The sequence below is a fragment of the Hoplias malabaricus genome, chromosome 4, assembly GCF_029633855.1.
Source record: "Hoplias malabaricus isolate fHopMal1 chromosome 4, fHopMal1.hap1, whole genome shotgun sequence".
In the NCBI taxonomy this organism is placed as follows: Eukaryota; Metazoa; Chordata; class Actinopteri; order Characiformes; family Erythrinidae; genus Hoplias; species Hoplias malabaricus.
The window spans coordinates 9,993,847-10,013,488 of record NC_089803.1 but is presented as its reverse complement, the minus strand read 5'-3'; the positions used below and the strand labels follow the sequence as shown (position 1 = coordinate 10,013,488).

The window sequence follows — 19,642 nt, the reverse complement described above, 5'->3', positions numbered from 1 at the left end:
GTTTGAGTTTCATTTGTTTAAAGTTAACTCTCTCCCTGAAAAATGTACTCAAAAAATGGATAGATTCTAATTGAAATATCATAATAAGAGACTGAAATGTTATAATAAAGTAAAAAAATAAAGGTTCCCTCTTACCAGTTTGTCATGCATACAACTACATGTTTGGTCTTCTTACCAAAAAATAAACAAGGAAATACTAGCAATATAACTTGTGATTAATCGCAGAATATTGTTGTGATTAACTTGATTATTTTCTTTTCCAACTGACCATAGAAGCACTGCCATATGTCTAAGGCACACTGTGATTCTGTTTATGTTTGTACATTAGTTGCAATTATCTATTTTAGTTGCAATTATCGGTGAGACTTTCTAACTCTCATTAATCCAATAAGTTAAGATTTATTAGTAACCTATAGCTTGACTATGGCAGTAAGCAAGATGACAGTGAAATTGTACATTTTTATGGAACTCTGAAATTGCGTGGGTGTTTCTATGATGTCATTATGTCTTTTTTTGGGATGTTTTTGGTTCTGTAAATAAATGTGGTTTATATAATAAAAAGACCCTGAACAATAAATGTAAAAAAAATAGATACCTGGAAAAAAAAACCCTAACCATAAATGATTAAATGCAGAATATTATAGTAAAATATAACCTGTATATATATTCTAGAATCTCCAATAGACTAGCTATGAAGACCTGTGTGTATGGAAGAACAAAATCCCAAAATGTATAAAGTAAATTAAACGTTTGGTTAGCCCTGTGGAGGACTGGCGCCCCCTCCAGGGTGTATTCCCCGCCTTGCGCCCAATGATTCCAGGTAGGCTCTGGACCCACCGTGACCCTGAATTGGATAAGCGGTTACAGATAATGAATGAATGAATGAAGCGTTTGTTCAACAAAACAGTGCAATGCATTTTAAAACCTGCCAAGTGTGTAGTCAGATAGCCACACTGTTAGGGATTTTCTCTGGGCACAGGTAGCAGTACTGCATGCGCTTTCCCTCGTTGCGATTCTTGATGGATTTAGACACCTCAGAGAGCTCTTTACGGAATGTCTCCTGAGCCACCCTCACTGGTTTTTCAACGAAGTGCTCATCAGGATACATGCCTAAGAACAGCTGTTAAAAAAATAAATAAAACATCAGGACAACTGTATAGGACCCTAGATAATGTAGCAACTCTAGAGAATCCACAATGTACTTAATCAATCACATAACAGGACTGCATTTTCATTGTACGGAATCATTTCTAAGGGTTGCTGAGCTCACCTCATTTTCCTGGAACTGACTGAGGGTCCAAACTGTTGCCAGAATCAGGCAGGAGCGGCCACGGTCAGGCAGACACTCCATTATGAAATTCATATCCACCTTGCCCTTCTTGGTGGGAGGGGGTTTTCTCATGGTGCATGGAGCATTTGGGATCCAGGAATACCAGTCGAACTAGGAGGAATTTGAAGAGAATTACATTTTTGTGATTCATTTTGGACATTCACTTGTATGGGAGAAAAATACATTTTAAGTCATCTATAGAACCAGTCTATTAAAGAGCATACATCAGTGTCACAGTGAGGAAGTAGGAAAACTGATCAAACAGGACTCTCAGGGGAACTATATTTAAAGGTTTGCTTTGGTGTATGATTATAATTTTGGGAAGAGGGTCCAATGTGATTGAATGTTTATGCAGAAGTGATGACAAACCGATCCCTATTTTTGTTTTTACTATCATTAGATTAGTTTAATCAGTTACTTTAATTTGCTTAATGAATATTTGCTTATAATGTCAGTAATACCTGTTCTGAATGATTGTCTATATCATAATTCATTTTAACAATCTGGATGTTTTGTTTGAAATAATGAATATAAGCCAACATGTTCTTCACTCTAAGTTTTTTAACACTGTGTCAACACTGTGCTCTGTTGGTCATCCTCTAGTTCTTTACTAGTTGTCACTGGATGATGCCCACAAGATGCTGTTGGCTTGATATTTACTGTTGGTAGACTATTCTCATACCAGCAGTGACTCTGACTGCTGTATCTGATCCACTCATATCAGCACAACACACAATAACACACCCCCACATCAGTGTCACTGCAGCGCTGAGAATAATCCACCCAAGCCATCCCTGCTCTGTGGTGGTAATGTAGAGGTCCTGACCACTGATCAACAAGATGAAAGAGAGCAAACAATGTATGCAGAGCAACAAATGGACTATAGTCTGTAATTGTATAACTATAAAGTGCTGGTCAGTGAAGGTGAGAGAATGGACAGTGAGTGTAGAAAAAAGTAGGTGGTTCATAATTTATTAATTAATTGGTGCATATCAATTTGGGATGAGTTTGAAAAAGAAACAAGAATGGGGAGAGAATGGGACTCTACCTGTCCAAAGTTGATGGCAGCATGTTGTGCAGAAGCAGTGAAGATGACAACAGTCAGATAATCAATCAGCTGCTCTCGGGTCTGCAGTGATTTTGGAAACTCTGTGAAAAATGACCGTGTGCTTTCACTGAATGTGCTCAGACTTGTGTGTCTTAAGGAACATTTTGAGGAAAACACATTGAGGAAGCTATTGCACTGTAAATGTCAGGTGATTAGAAACACCTTTCAAAGGTTCTCTGACAGCTTTGAGTTTTCTTAGCTTTGTTACTCTCCTGTTGAGAAATGATAGGGCATTTAAATATATTAAATCATGTGACTGAACCTACATTAAATATATCAGCAATTCAATTAATTTATATTTAAAACATCTTCACAATAAGACACCTTAAATTAATGGGAAAATCTAAATGTTGAAATTACACATTTAAACTAATATTCTTCTTAACTTATAAACATATAGTTAAACAAGTGCCATTATTCATTATAATGCTGTTTAAATGGATATGACCTGTGCATAATGATAATGCACCTATAATACAGATTAAAGATTTTAAACACATTATAAATATTTAAATGCCTTCACAGACTGCTTCAAGTAATTCCTTATTTTAATTTATAACAAATTATTATATAATCTGTCAATAACTTGAAGCACCCAGTGCATTTTAAACATCTATTTATAATTGTTAATACATATTATAGGCATTTTATAACTATGAACAGGTCATTATCCATTTAAAAGTAGTTGTATCATGCAAATAAGGGTAATCTTTATAGTAATCTTAATTATATTTATTAATTAATTCATTCATCAATTGCCCGTAACTGCTTATTCAGTTCAGGGTTGCGGTGTAAATTAGATTTATATTGTATATAAATCTATAAATATAGAGTGATCATTTATGTCAGTGATTGTGTACATGGAAAAGGCTACATTAGAAATCACTCTTTATCTATCTTACTAATATCTTTCTGAGGTGAACAGAGCTCAACAGCATTCTCCTACAAACAATATTTCAGTTCTTACAAAGTTCTGTGTTAGCTTCAGTCACTGTGTATTTACTTCAGACCTGTGTCATTCAGCACCACGGGAGATAAGTGTTCATTCTTACATAAACACTGCAGTTTAAACGAATGCCAACAAAGGAAAGGTTTGAATTTTAATGTGTATCATTAATTATCTGATGTGGCAGCACAGTGGCGCAGCAGGTAGTGTCGCACAGGGACCTGGAGTTTGTGGGTTCAAGTCCCGCTCCAGGTAACTGTCCCATGGCTTTAAAGCTCTGTGTCTGTGCGTGTGTGTGTGTTTCACTACAGTACTGTAAACATGGATTACACTCAACAACAGGTAGGGGAACCCAGGAGACAAAAGTGCTAATTCTTATTGTCTGAGCACTTTAAGGACTGGATAAATGAAGTGTTCAGATGACAAAAAGATTTTTATATGATCAAATGTGAGTTTTTAAAATTGGAAAAGTTTAGGGAGCTTGGGAGCTCATAAAATTACACCATGGTTTTTGAAGAGGTTCAAAAGGTCCTTGGATTTGTGGCCAAAGAAAAACTCCATTTGCAACATCACTGGCTACATTTTGGTGGAGAACTGTACTAGTAGAAAAGTGACCATGGAACAGTGAGTTGAGCAGCACTGAGACATGCTGAGGTAATACCATAAAGTGGAAACCTCCATAAGTAAGCTCACAGTGCACAAATGTTGCCAAAAATACAAACACTGGCATTTTTTTTATTTCTCTAACTCACTGACTTAACTATGCTTCACTCCAAATCTCCATCCAACAAATTATTCATATTTGGCATCCCTGAAAATATTGTCGGGTAAATAATAATCCCAAAAGAGTACCTGACAGCTTATAAGTTATTTACGTTTGCCATCACATGCTTAAAGGAATGTTCAAAATTTAATTAATATAATGCCGTCCCAGAAGAGTAAAAATTACTGTAGAAATGGGGAACAAGTCTCTATAAATAGCCATACACCAATGATTTAGTTTATTCTTGGGCAAATTACTAATACTACTAATTAAACTAATTTTACTCTTTATCTTCCAACATATCAATCTTCAAGAAATTAAAATATTGTTTACAGAGATAATGTCCTGAATCATCATTGTATACATTTCTTTTATTGCCCACCCCAACTGAAATATAAAAAAAAAATGTGATAACTTTGTCCTCACCACAGTAGTCAAAATCCTGCATTCCAGAGCTGCAGACATCTTTAACGAATGCCTGTATCTCCTCATCTTTCTGCACGGTCTTATCACTGGTGTAGTAGATACCCACTACTTTTGACACAAATCTATAAAGAGGGACAAAGCAGAGTTTCATATGTCAAATAATATCACTCAGATTCTCTAATAGAACACACACTATAATATTCAGATTCTCTAATAGAACAGACACAGTAATCAGATTCTCTAATAGAACACACACAGTAATCAGATTCTCTAATAGAACACACACTATAATATTCAGATTCTCTAATAGAACACACACAATAATCAGATTCTCTCGTAGTCATAGCCCATTCCACCTGTTAGCCAGGACACCCCCATCAAGCATTTGATTCCACTAATATGGGATAGTAAAATAAGTAAACTATCTTGTGCTTTGAGACTTATCCAGTAAGCCAATGCTTCTTATCAAACTGCACAACATGCCTGGCTTATCATGTTTTAGGAGAACAATATGCTATGACCAGTCATTTATGTCCATGTTGGTGAATGTGGGGGCATTCAACTGTGCTCTCTTTAATTACCAGCATCCAATGTCTCAGGTATCATTGAGAATTATACCAAGAACCAAGACCTAGACTGCTGTAGTACTCAGGAGCGCATACTTTCCACTGTAACAGATTTTGGAGGTATTATTTTATATTTAAGACATCTATGATTAGCTTCTTCATTCGCCCTGTTCAAGGTGTGCCCTTGTCTCATGCCCAATGATGCCAGGGTGGCTCCAGAACCACCACAAGCCTGATCAGGATGAAGCAGTTAGAAATCAATGCCTACCTTTTGACAACGTCCCAAACTCGGTTTCCGTCATCTCTGTAGAAGTAGTTCGGCAGCTCCTCCATGCCTCGAGCCTTTATGGACTCTGGGAAGAACAGGGACTTGTAGGTAAATTTCTTCATGGCCTTCTGGATAAGCTGTACATGGCCACCTCCACCTGAGCTCAAAGCCTAGGTGCACACACACACACACACACACACACACACACACATCCTTCAGTCATAACAAAACATCATTACTCTTATTTGAGCTGACATCAGTTAAATAGGGTTTCACACATCAGGGAAACAGGAAATGATCAAAGATATCTATGGTGATACAGGAATCCAGGAGAAATAAAGAAGTTAAATACAAAGACCACACCCTCCCTATATCAATGTGTTTGAAAGAACACAATATTCTTAATAAAAAAAATTTTGTAGGAATGTTTTTTCATGTATTTGAATTCCACAAAATCTAATACAGGAACATTTTATTAATTATGTTAAATAGGTTTTTTATTGTTATTTTCTTTCCCCAGTTTCCTGAGAGGTTCAGATCGTTCTGGAGGTCACTGTATATGTCACATATATATGAAGTTCATTCATTCATTCATTCTCTGTAACAGCTTATCCAGGTTAGGGTTAAGGTGGGTCCAGATCCTACCCAGAATCACTGGATACAAGGCAGGAACACACCCTGGAGGGGGCGCCAGTCCTTCACAGGGCGACACACACTCACACCTGGAGAACCCTGAGGAAACCCATGCAGACACAGGGAGAACACACCACAATCCTCACAGACAGTCACCTGGAGCAGGACTTGAACCCACAACCTCCAGGACCCTGGAGCTGTGTGACTGTGACACTACCTGCTGCAGCATTGTGCCACACTCTCATAAAAATGTTCAAACATTATTAAATAGTAGATATATTTCTGTCTTTACATAAGATGTGCAATTGTAGTCTATCTGTAAAATACATGATAATTCATTACATTGTTGTTGCACATAATGTTAATGTGTAATTGCAAATCAGAAACATTTAATATAAAGTGGTACCATTATTTATCGCAGGAGCTTACTGTAAAGTATTTATAAACTGCTCCAGGAATTTAGAGCAAAATAAACATACTGTAATTATAAAGCAGTGTGTTAACACAAAACTGTGGTGTACTTGGTAGTAATATTGCAGCAGGTGTTAATAGTGTCCAGTGTGAGTGAGCACTGATCACTGAAGTCTCACCTTATCAAAGATTCCTTCCTCAGAGATGAGTTTATCTCGAGCTTTGGCGTTTATGGCGACTGTGAAACGAACATGTGGCAGAAGCAACTGAAAGATCAAAGCACACATCATTGAACAGTGAGCAGTATATAAAACTACTTAGCACTATTTAATGTGTTGTTGAGTATGTGTGAATCGGTTGTGTTTAAGTCACACATACGTTTCAAAGTGAAGGTTTCAAACCTTGGAGATAGGATGAGCTGCAGACAGCTGTCTGTACATGGCAATCCCAAAAACCTCTGATATCAGGTGAGTCCTGAGGAAGTGTGAGATCGTCTCATGCACTTGAAAGTCAGAAGATTTGACCCACATCTTAGCCAGCAGCCAGTCATTAGTGTCATCACTGGGGAGGAAAATGGGGCTCTGTTCTCCTGGAGTTTGACTCAGCTTTTACAACATACAGGATATTCATGTTACAACTGTGTCAACCCAAGTGGTTCATCAAATGTATAACAGGCTAATATCCCTTTGAAGTAAACATTTCTATATTAAATATGACATTATAAATTATGCTCTTCTTTGCATAACATTGCTGTCTGATAGATTTGTTTTATTTTTTTATGATGAATGGTCCAATAGCTGTATGCAAAAATATTTAGGTCCAGGTTGAGATTACACAACAAAATATAAGCTCTAGTAAAGCAATCTTACAGCTCAAACTGTCACATATGGAATACAGAAATGTATGTCAATTTTAGAGCATTATTAAGTCAAATAGCATTCTTGGAATTTTTTTTTAAGAACAATTTGTTTTCAGGGAACATCCATAGGTTACATGCTGCTGCAAATCTTCTTGTACAGTCACTGATTATTTGCTGAATATAAAATGTTTGAGGAAAATCAAGCATTAATTAGGAAACATGCTGAAAGAAGCAAACTTTTCAGAAAATAGTTACATACTATTACAGAAAAAACAACAAAATGGAGAAACATCTGGGTCTGTCCACAGTAGAGGATGTTTTATCTTACTCAAAATTAGAGAATCAACAAACCATCCTGTAAGAATCAAAAAACAAAAACGCTGTCATCCCTCTGATTTCGCCAAGACCAAAGAAAGATCAAAAGTGACTTCAGCTTGTGTCTGCTGCTGCTCAGAAATATCTGAAAAATAACCCAAGAAACTCAACTGTGTCTCTTCACGTTTGCCTAAATAATAACTCTAACGTTCATCTGCAGCTGAACTAGAGATAGGAACTCAGGCATTCTTCTTCCAGCGCTAAGAATATGTTGTAGGAAAAATAATATAAATTTTTTCTGGGCCTACTGAAGTCAACAAGTGATTTGGAGATTACAACAAAGGTTGCCCAAACATTTGCATAAAAATGTAAAATGTACCTGGATGGCAATGGGCAAAATTTTGTTCTTGCTGTTCTTGTAGAACAGACACATTGGTGCAGCCAGATAATGCACTGTGTCTGGGTATTTGTCATTTGGAGGTATACCGTCCAGTATCTCATAATCTGCTAAGTATATGTTTCCTGCCTGCAATCCAAAAAAGAAAATAGATAATTAAACACTGACAAGATTAAAGTAATAATCAGGACTATCACAGTGAGTTTAGCTTCTGTTTCACAGCTTACTTTCAGCTCCTCTTCCAGTGTGAGGTCTCTCTCCAGGCACACAGCCACCATCTCATGTGTGACAGGAAACTTTTCTGGAATTTGGGCACACTTCTGGATAATGATAGGATTGCACCCATTTAAGAACTGGTATCCAAAATTGAGGTCTTCCTTCCAGTTCTGCATCAACTTTTCTGGTCATACAGGAAAAATACCATGGCTATAAGATTATATCGGTCAGATACATAAACACATTTCAATGATGTGCAGATCTTTTAATCACTATGTTTAATTGAGAATAATACAAGGACAGCATTTTAAATGTTGAAACTTGTGTCATGTTTAAGTCACGTAAAGTTCTTTTACGGCTTTGCAGACATTAAAAATGAAAACAAAAACAAAATGAATAACATCAAGTATGAATAAATTAATAAAAACTCCCTCAGGAAGAAAGCCTGGGTGGGGGAAAGAAGACTTACAAAGGTGTCTCATACTCTTCCTGGTCAAACAAAACTAACACACACACATTCACTCACACACTCGCACCTATGGACACTTTCTGAGTTGTCAATCCACCTACCAACATAATGTCCTACCAGATGGAACTATTCAAGTGCAAATATTCAAATATTTAAGTCAGTCTCAACCTGATGATGGATTATTGATCGTCACAAAGATCTGTTCAAAATCAGACAAGCTGCTCCATGATGACTGGAACATGTTCATGAACTGGTTTATGCCGAGGTTTACTGTCCTGGAAAATGAAGAAAAACCTAGTAAGTATTAACTCATGTATGAACATTTCCATCAGTGCAAAAAAACACAGCTCTCTGGCCCTCAGAAGTCTTGGCTTATTTTGGCCATTTTTGTAGACTTCTGATTTTGCCTTTATATGCCACATTAATCAATGTTTACCATGTCAGAGTTTCTGTTCCCTTTTCTCCCCTCTCACTTTCACCTAGTTAACCCCTTTCACACCCACTTACTGTCTTCAGCTTTTGGTTAAGAGTCAGTAGATTCCAAAACATTTCCTGTTTCTTTATAAAATATTAAAATGAGTGTGCCTGTCCCTTACTGCTTTTGTGCACTTTTACTCACATGTGTCACAGGTGTTCCTTTCTGCTGCTGTTACATCCCTATCATTTAATTTCTGTCTCTTTCTTTCCATAGTGTTTTGGCCTCTTCATGTGGTTTGTGTATGTTTACCTATCCATATGTCTGTTTCATCATCTATTACCACTCCTGTCACGTGTTCCTCATTATTATCTCCCAGGTGTTTGTCTTCAGCTGTATATTTATTAAGTGTGTGTTTCTAAGACCAGTTTGTCTGTATATGATCCTTGCACTCACCCTGACAACATGGACGCATGATTTTAATCCCATTTAAATTTAGATATCTAGGTTTTACACTTTGTTTTATACTATCTTCATTAAAAACAAATAATAATTTTGCACAAAGCCTATAATTTAATCCGAAATTGGAAAGCCAAGTAATTACACCAGTGTTGGGCTTGCATGGAACTACTCATAGACAAACACATGACAACAGTGCTTGTACAAAGCTGTACTGAAATACACTGACAATACAATGACTCTCCTCTCTGAAAAAAACCTGGAACACCTGAGACCAGTTGCTTCTTGGAGGATATTTACTTCAAACCATCACAGTAAATACCCATCTCAGTCATTACAAAGTTACTGGATACTGTTCTTTCATCCCAGATAATGTACTCGCACTGCCCCATAAACGAGTACTGGGTGCACTCATTACCCAATGACTATATTGTGCTGTCCTGTTGTTACGGCCATAATCGCCATATATGTTCAATATGCCTGGAACATGGGGAGAAATTAATGTATTGCAATTTAGGCTGTAAGTTGATATGACACGTGTCCAATTTTAGTGTTCTATGCTGTGGTACAGCCCTCATGTGTCCATTTATGTATATGTTATAGATATTCTTTTTTCATTCCATTGCTGTCAGTTTATGTGTGATAAGTGCTAATGTGGTCATTTTGTACTATATTGTTATTACTGAAGTATTTACAGTGTACCCTCTGTATTTCTTATTTAAAACCACACATTGTTACAACTACTAGGTAAACCTAAGTAAACCTGTTGACTTCACTGGTCAGGAGTGCATTATTCATCCTTTAAAGAAGGAGACATTTAAAAATTCTGACAGACTGCAGCATTTTGAATATATCCAAACCACATTCTCATACACAAAGTTTCAGTCAGCAATGGCTGCACCTACAAAATAGCTCATACTGCTTATTTGAAGAAGCTTTGGACAGAGTTTTTTAAGAAATGTTGAGGATACACTCACGCTTGCACAAAGTTCGAGAGGAATTGTGATTTTTTCTCAGATTCTAACTGGATTTCTTCTGGGAGTTCTTCATAGGTTTTTGCATCAATACTCTTAGGAAACCCAGGCTTCAATTCCATCCATCTTGAACAAGAAACATGTGTCAGCTGCAGTTCTGATTGTAATACATTGCTAACATTACCAGTAAGATCACATAAATCACGCATCCTCTGCTTAAGTTCAGCGGGTCGTCTCGTCTGATCTGAGGCCGCACACAGAGGTTTCTTATGCGGGGGCGAGGGCGGAGGCGGAGGGCCGAAGGCTAGGGGCGAGGGGCGAGAGCCCGGCCTGAGACCGAACTCCGCGACACCCTCCCCCCCACCCCGGCCGCTCGCCCGCCCGCTCACTCGCCCGCTCGCTGGGTTTAATCGGCACTCGCCACCCCCGCGTCCGACTGCGCGGAGCCCCGCTCGGGACTCGGGGAGAGACCGTAACGGACGTGGACCCGGACCTACTCGGCTCTCCCTCCGTTCCCTGTACGGAGCTCTCTCGCAACACGGGCCGCGTGGACTGGCTCGGAACCGAGTCTTCGTTTGGGAAGACGAAGGGCCGTTTTCAGGCCCTGCGAGCTTCCAGCCGCGGTCTCTCTCTCTCAGCGGGGGCGCGGAGACCGATCGATGGGTAAAGCGACCCTCAGACAGGCGTGGCCGCGGGATGGACCCCCGCGGCCGCAATATGCGTTCGAAATTTCGATGATCTGTGTCCTGCAATTCACATTAGTTAACGCAGATGGCTGCGTTCTTCATCGAAGCACGAGCCGAGTGATCCACCGCTAAGAGTCGTATTTGGGTTTGTGCCCGGCCCGTTACAGGCCGGGCGAAGGAAGCCATTCGAACACGAGACAATGTTTGACAATATTTCAAGCCGGGTGCCTTCCCCCCCGTGCAGGGGGGAAGGTCATTGAACCTGGGCGTCACCACCGGACCGAGGAGTTACGGCCCGGGACGATCACCCGAGTAGGTGCCCGAGACTTACGTGGTTTAGGAGACCGGGTCTAGGCACCCGCCGTTCCCGGCGAGGCCCAGGGTTTGGTTCGCTGCGTTACGGGTCCCGGTCTAAGGCATTCAGGCGTGCGCTCAAAGCCAAGCTCTCCACCCCGGAGGGTATGAGCGAGGCCCGGTGGTACGCTCCCAAGTCCCCGCTTAGGGGAAGGCGCTGGGTAGATCCCACCTAGTCAGGACCGGCGGGCACCGGCCGTCTCCTTCGGGTGTTTAAACGCATCCGGGGTTCGTGAGGCCCCTTCAACTCGCGCACCGGCCTTAGACTATTATACGGTCCGTCTCTGCGAAGCCAACATCGGGGTATTTGCATGCGCTCTTAAGCTCCGCTCTAACCCCGTGAGGGGAAAGAGTTTTTTTCTCTCTTGCTCTCGTGGGAGGCGGTCGCATTTTCTCCCTCTCCGCTCCTTATCTCTCCTGCTCGCTTCTCTGGTCTTGTCTTGTCTACCCAGGGTCTCTCTAACGCCGCTCTTCGAATTACAATTTAGAAATGGAATTGATCAGCTGGTCTCTCAACGCTATTGACACCATCTTCTCAAGAAGAAGTTTGGGCACGGGGGAGCCCTCCTGTCCTGATGGAACGACGCTGGCTGGATATGCCATGGATGGATGGGAGAAGTGGCGCGTGGTATGTCTGGCGCCTCTCTCCATTGAGGACATCGAAGATGTATACCTATTTGGATTTATGATCGTGGGATTTCTGCTGATTGGATTAGGTGGTGCCCTGGTCTATCGGAAAATTAGAAGAGTTGAGTCAGTTGTAAACAGCCCAAAGAAACTGACCAACATTATTGATGGGATGGGCAGAGCCGTTGGCGCACAGACTGGGACTGTGAGTAGAAGCTTGGATTCCATCAAGGAGCAACTAACGGCTTTGAACGCCAAGATTGAACGTCTGGAAGACCAGTAAAAAATTGGAACTTTGAATCAGAGGGACTATAGCAAAAAATTCAGCTCACATCTCTGATTCTAACAAGCTGAACTTTATCTGTTTTGGCTGCCCCTGCTATCAGTGGCCTTGGCTGCTGATAGTCTCAACTCCTCCAGAAGGAACGGTCGTCATGGAGATCTGCTGCACCTCCCCTGTCTGAGCTGGGGCTCAAGGACACGTGACCACTACTACATCTGGACATTTTCACGAACTGAACCTGGTCCCCCCCCTACATCTGGACATTTTCACGAACTGAACCTGGTCCCCCCCCTTTCCCCGTTGAACACGCCTCCTACTGCTTTTTGTCTACGTCACTGAAACTATTTGTGTGTACTGCTTTGTGTGCTAAAGGTGTTGTTTTTTTTCAAGATCACACACTGTGCTTCTTAGGCACAGTCTGGGACCTTCATTTTTTTACCACCACTTCCCCAATTTTAATCTAGCTGTTTCTTCTAACTGTACGATGGCGCGGGTAACCTGCTGCGGTCGCGTCTGTTGCACTCACCTAACCCCTGTTTATGTGAGTGTACAGACGGAAGCTAATTTCGCTGCAATGTTGTACTTGTATAACTTTGTATGTGACAATAAAGATCTATCTATCTATCTATCTCTAGTGCATATGCACTCTTACAGACTGTCCCTCTAGTGGTATCTTTCACTCTCAGTGTGTTGTTGGGTCCATATTTTATAAATCAGATTTTATTTTACCCGGAATTTTTTGTAATCTGAATATATTATCTCAATAATCTGAATATTTCACCACCTCAAAATTTAAAACACAAAAATAATTCAGAGAACACACCAACTCCTCACAGACAGTCACCCGGAGCTTGAATCGGACCCACAACCTCCAGGTCCCTGGAGATGTGTGACTGTGACACTAACCTGCTGTGCCACTGCGCCACCCTCAAAAGACAAAAATAATACAGATATAATATATTCAGACAAATATAACTCAAATATTCAATATTCAGACAAATATAATTAAAATATTGACAATTCAGATTCAAATGCCTATGTCAGTCATTGATTTAGCTCCATATAGTTTGCTATACTTTAGAGTTGTAACTTCCCACATTGTACATTGTGTTTTCCTGGTACTTATTTTGGAACTGTGTTAAGTTACATACAATGGAACCTCTACTAACGAACGCCTATACTAACAAACTTTCCAAGATATGAACCGGGCATTTGAATATTTTTTGCCTCCACTAATGAACCATGACTCTAGAAACGAACCAGAGCCTCCACCGAGCCGGCGGCTAGAAAAGGCCACGGACCCCAATAGGCGAGTCTCCCAGCGCGCCCAGACTTGAGTGAGCTTTTAAGATTAGCAAATTGTAGCTTTAGCAATTTAGCATTAGTGTAAATAACAGACATCAAAATTCATGCTAAGTTAAGCCATATCTACGCTTCATCTCCCCATATTCACCCGCCTACTCGCCGTTATTCCACCCACACCCCACCTCCCATTTCCCGTCATACAGCCAGTGCCTGTATTATTCCTCCAGACAGTTGTCACATCTTCAAGGTAGCGATATGTAACCACTTAAAACTTTTCTATTTCTTTTTTATTTTTAGTAATGCTACATGTACATTTTTTTTACTAATTTGAGAGTGTTGTAAACATATATCAGTGCAAAAAGGGTGACTTTCGGGGTGGGGGCTGGAACACATTAATTGCTTTTCCATTATTTTAAATGGGGAAAATTGACTCAAGAAATGAACTTTTCCACTTACGAACCACGTCACGGAACAGATCAAGTTCATAGGTAGAGGTTTCACTGTATTTTTATTATTAATTACAAAATAATGAGGTTTGCAGGGATTTATAGAAATGTGTTTCATTCATGCGGCACGGTGGTGCAGCAGGTAGTGTCGCAGTCACACAGCTCCAGGGACCTGGAGGTTGTGGGTTCGATTCCCGCTCTGGGTGACTGTCTGTGAGGAGTTTGGTGTGTGGGTTTCCTCCGGGTGCTCTGGTTTCCTCCCACAGTCCAAAAACACATGTTGGTAGGTTGATTGGCGACTCAAAAGTGCCCATGTGTGTGCGTGTCTGTGTTGCCCTGTGAAGGACTGGCGCCCCCTCCGGGGTGTATTCCTGCCTTACGCCCAGTAATTCCGGGTAGGCTCTGGACCCACCATGACCCTGATCTGGATAAGTGATTACAGATAATGAATGAATGAATGTTTCATTCATTAATGCTGGGTAAGTACACTTTAAAGCATGGGCTGTACTATAAAGCCATCCTGAAAATAGTGAACAATGATTAAATTATATTTGAGGCTACAGTTACACTTTATATTTAAACACAAATGTTCCTGTACAATAGCATAGTGTACTTAAACACTAAGTGCAGAAAGATTAGCCAACATTGTAGTTGCTCTAGATAATGATTTATTCTGTCAAGTTAAAAAAAAGAAAAGCTTGAACAAAACCTGTATGTCTTCTGCCTGATTTCCAGCTCTTTGCGCCTATGCAGTTTCATTGTGCTGCTTTTCTCGTTCTGTGGCAAACAAGCTGCAAAATGACATTGAGAAGAGCACTGTCATCAGCTTCATGAACCAGATGAAGTTCACCAGCAGTGAATACAACTTTGTCCACCGTTCTGGTGCAATTTACAAGTCAGAAAAATGGTAGGTAATTTTATTCATTTTATTAGATACATCTAAGAGACCTTGTCCATTCCGCAGGACGACCTCCTTATCATCCACTATCCAGCGGAAGCAGGGGAATTCAATATAATCTCCAGCAGGGGTCTTCAGTGCGATATATTTACAGTACCAGTCATCCTGAGTCCAGTATTTCTCCTTTATAATCTTCACCAGTTCAATCTCCCCCAGGTTCTGCTCCACTGTAATGTCATACGAATCCACCTTGGATTAAACAGAAGTCAACTGAGATATCAAAGAAAATTAAAATCTGAACAAACTTCCCAGATCTATCAGAGATGGGTTAGGCTTTAAGAATGTCACAGACTAGAGGGAAAAAGGATGATTTAGGGTGTAACTGAAATGTGGAAAGAGAATTAGATTGGCACACTTGTGAGGTAAAGAGTTCCAGAGGCACAGAGGAACCTGGAAAATGCTCAATCACAACATTATGAAAATTGCCTGATAGAACAGTGAAGAGCCAAGCTGAAGAAGACCTGAGAGTGTGAGTAGATTTGTAGAGAAAAAGATTGGGTAAATAAAAATGACTGTCCAATAAGAATAAGAATGACCAGGAGACGCTTATCTCTGTAGTCTGCTATGATTGACTGATCAAGGGTTTGGCTCTGCCGATTAATTCCGGGAAATATTGCTCCAAATATCAACAGACTCTGAGGAATAGGCAAAAACTAAAAAAAATGGATGAACGTATGCTGCAAGGGGCACCATATTCTGCTCTGTGATTGGTTATACCACTAACTTTAAAATGTATTCAAATGAAAAAAATAATAATGATACAAACTTCAGTTGTGCTGTTAGAGTCTGAATGAAGTTCCCCTGCAATTTTTTAGTACTTAGTAACAATTTGATACTTTATATATATATATATATATATATTATTATTATTATTATTTTAATAAAACCTCTTACCTCTCCTTGTGCAAAGTCATTATAGAAATATTTGTCCAGGAGAATTTTCTCACTGCTGCCCTCTGTCCCCACCAGGGTTAGGTAGATGTAGCTGTTCGTACCAGCGTAGGACTGGTTGCCAGTAGCTACGGTCACTGTGTAGTGAGACATCCTTTGATTTACTAAAGAATCAGGATCTGTTTCTCCACTGTGAGCTTCTGCAGTCTCTCATAGAATGTGTTTCCTTTTTATGCATGTACACAAAAGTGAAAACAAAAACACACACCCCCCCAAAAAACACACCCTCATTCCCACATATAAATACACATCCCTGATTTTTCTAGATACAACTTGGAAATGCATCAGCATGACAGGTTCACAGTAATTTGCATTGCTGATCTTGTGGAGTATAACATTCAAGCTTTTGAAACTTATTTGCCTGTCTTGAATTTGATGACTGCAACAAGTTCCAGAACAGTAGGCAATAGGTGAGTGACATGATGTCTTTCAGAAGTAAAGATGAGGAGGGCTCCACCACTTAATGAAAAGCTCTGTGGCAGACAGTGAAATAACTTAAGGTAATGGTAGTTAAACTTTCAGAGAACTAAGGACAATGCCCAGTTCAGTATTAGCTTGCTGTAGTGTTCGGACCTTGAGGTGGTACTGAATTAAAAACAGATACAATTCTGTAGTGGCAATCACTGCTTGGGCTCAGAAAAACATCCTAAAACATTGTCTGTGAACACAGTTTGTTGCTGACAACAAATTCAAGTACAAACTCAACAATGCAATGAAGAAATATATATATATGTATTTGGAAAAGTGTTTAGTGGTTGGACAAATTAAAATTTTCACTTTGTTTTGGGAATCTTGGATTCTGCATCCTCCAGGCTAAAGAGGAAGGAACCATCTGGCTTGTTATAGTCATAATACAAACATCTAACTCAAAAGCCAACATCCATGGTATAAAAGTGGATTAGTGCACATGGCATGGGTGACTTGCACATCTACGAAGGCACCTTTAATACTGAACATAGTTTCTACTCAATAGTGCCATCACGTTGCTGTGTAGCTCATACCTCAGAAGAAAAAAAAGAGGCCAAAAAGTGCACATCTCTGCATATAAAGACTAGCACAGTCAAAATCTTCTTATAATTATTGCTTCTGGACAGAATCATTCTTTACTGTTTGTGTTCTACGGCACTCCGAATATCCAAAACACATCAACTAATACACTGAAGACAGTTAGTGTACCAGAGAGAAATTTTAAATTGGTGCTTTAAAACATTTTTCTACAACATTTGAAAATGTGGCTGTGGAACTACACAATTTTCTGTCTAAAAATTTACATTAAAATAATTAAGATTAAAAAAAAATCTGATTTAAAAAAATACAGACCCATAAATACAAGTCTAAAAATTCAAATAACAAAACTATGAATCTAGGAAAGAGGTCAACCAGTGAGCTTCTCAGAAAAAAAGCTAACTTCCACAGAGATGGGTCACAGTTTTTAACTGGACAAATACTGACAGAACACAGCATCTTAACTTTACACCAAAACAGGGCAAGTGAGGGCTCTAGTTTAAGTGAAGAAGTAGTCTCATAAACTTATATGTAGTGAAGGAGATGGCCTGGGATTCTCTATTTTACCACATGATGTCACCAATTCCCGCTCTCTCTGCAGTGTTATTTTTTGTGTAAACATAGATCAATCCTTGCTGCAATTTGCTCTTGTTTGCAGGCTTAGTATTTCTCTTAACTTAAAAATATACAATTAATACAAAATATTAACATATAGGGTACAATTATGTTCCCTGTCTAAAAAGTACTGAATATGTTTCCTTGAGGGAAAGGAATCTCGTTGCAGTCTTGCAATTAGTGACACTGCAAGATTTTCAGTCAACGTTGGTGTCACACTTTAGTCTTTTAAAAGTCTTTTCAAAGTCATCTAGTACATGGTTGTCATTTGTCAGTTCTATAATGAAAGATCACAAATATTGTAATGTAATAACGCAATGATTTAGTGTTGATTTAATTGGCATCTTTCCGAGCTCACTAAAAACTGCAGTTGTAAAGCGTCTTCTAAAAAAGAAAAATTAAGAATCATCTCTGTTAAGTAACTACAGACCAATTTCTAATTTACCGTTCATTGGCAAAATCATTGAGAAAATAGTTTTCAGGCAAATCACTAGTTTCTTGTCCATTAACAGTAGCCTAGACAAATTACAGTCCGGGTTCCGGTCTAATCACAGCACTGAGACTGCTCTAATCAATACAAAGGCTGGAGAGGTATCGCTTCTATTACTTCTTGACTTTAGTGTTGCCTTTGATACCACTGACCTTAAGATTCTTCAAGATAGACTCGCAAACTGGGTTGGACTCTCAGGAACAGTCCTGAAGTGGTTTGTTTCATACCTGGAAGGTCGGAACTCCTTATTAGAAATAGAAAATAATATTTCAGAGAACATGCCAGTGACCTGTGGTGTCCCCCAGGGTTCTATTCTTGGTCCACTTTTATTTAATTTACATATGCTTCCTCTTGGCCAGATTCTGCAAGTCTATGGGCTGTCCTATCAAGCTATGTAGATGATACTCAGATTTACATGGCCCTCTACACAGACGACTCTGGTCCAGTTGACTCATTAAGCGAGTGCCTTGAACACATCATAAACTGGATGGGACACAACTTTCTGCAGCTGAATAAAGATAAAACTGAGATTATTATATGAGGGAACAGCAATGAAAGGCAAAGTTTGGCTGCATATCTGGACTTGAGGGCCCTCAAATCTAAAAAAATCACTCAGAACATTGGTGTATTAATGGACTCATATCTCAGTTTTAGTCTCATATTAAAGCGGTTACTAAATCAGCATTTTACTGTCTTAAGAACATCAGTACATTTAGAGATTTTCTGAGAAAACCAGACCTGGAGAAACATATCCATGCCTTTATTTCTAGCACTGATTACTGTAATGGTCTCTTAACTGGACTTCCACAAAAGACCATTAAACAGCTTCAGCTGATTCAAAATGCAGCCAGAGTCTCACTCGGAGCAAAAGAAGAGATCACACCGCCCCCTCAATCCTCAAATCCTTACACTGGATACCAGTCTGTTATAGAATAGACTTTAAGGTGTTATTACTGGTCTATAAATGTCTTAACGGTGTAGGACAATGGTGTAGGACCAGCGTATTTATCAGATCTGCTATAGAGATATGAGCCGAACAGAGCTCTCAGATCTTTAGGAACTAGTCAGTTAGTCCTGTCTCAGGTCAAAACTAAACAGGGTGAAGCAGCGTTTAGCTCCTGTGCCGCTCTTAAATGGAACCAGCTGACTGAGAATATTAGAAGAGCCCCGACTTTAGACACTTTTAAATCAAGACTTAAAACATTCCTGTTTGAGCAGCTACAGCTCAGTCTAAAATACTCTGCGCTTTTATTCTGTGACTGCACTTTAGTTCTTTTCTTTTATTGTATCATTTTAAATTGTTTTAATCTTTTTTAATCATTTAATAATTTTACTCGTTTTATGTTTTTCCTTTTACTGCAATATTT

The 19,642-nt window shown here is 39.5% G+C and overlaps 1 protein-coding gene and 1 non-coding gene across 5 annotated transcripts; both read right to left on the bottom strand.

Moving 5' to 3' along the window:
• Positions 1-274: 274 nt before the first annotated feature.
• Positions 275-16,258, bottom strand: LOC136694487 (polyunsaturated fatty acid 5-lipoxygenase-like). Of its 4 annotated transcripts, none has more exons than XM_066668099.1 (14): positions 16,109-16,258; positions 15,205-15,403; positions 14,966-15,047; positions 10,559-10,681; positions 8,876-8,982; positions 8,250-8,422; positions 8,005-8,151; positions 6,853-7,056; positions 6,631-6,717; positions 5,408-5,577; positions 4,574-4,695; positions 2,379-2,479; positions 1,271-1,441; positions 275-1,120 (listed from the first exon to the last, which is right to left on the bottom strand). In XM_066668099.1, exons 1-14 carry the CDS (start codon positions 16,256-16,258, stop codon positions 941-943), a joined length of 2,016 nt encoding a protein of 671 aa, XP_066524196.1. In that variant the 3' UTR covers positions 275-940. The 4 variants fall into 4 exon arrangements, with proteins under 4 accessions (XP_066524196.1, XP_066524197.1, XP_066524198.1 ...); XM_066668100.1 differs by having other exon boundaries at positions 5,408-5,490; XM_066668101.1 differs by having other exon boundaries at positions 5,408-5,481.
• On the bottom strand, positions 11,225-11,378 carry LOC136695753 (5.8S ribosomal RNA). Its single transcript, XR_010802351.1, has one exon. It is a non-coding gene; the product is annotated as a 5.8S ribosomal RNA (ribosomal RNA).
• Positions 16,259-19,642: the final 3,384 nt, after the last annotated feature.

Bases quoted from the DNA above. Each gene is read 5' to 3' on its own strand.
- LOC136694487 (XM_066668099.1), bottom strand. From the start codon at position 16,258: ATGTCTCACTACACAGTGACCGTAGCTACTGGCAACCAGTCCTACGCT. The intron at 1,442-2,378 runs GTAGAGTCCCAT...AATTCCTCCTAG, and splicing joins CTGCCATCAACTTTGGACAG to TTCGACTGGTATTCCTGGAT. The intron at 1,121-1,270 runs GTGAGCTCAGCA...TTTTTTTAACAG, and splicing joins GTCAGTTCCAGGAAAATGAG to CTGTTCTTAGGCATGTATCC.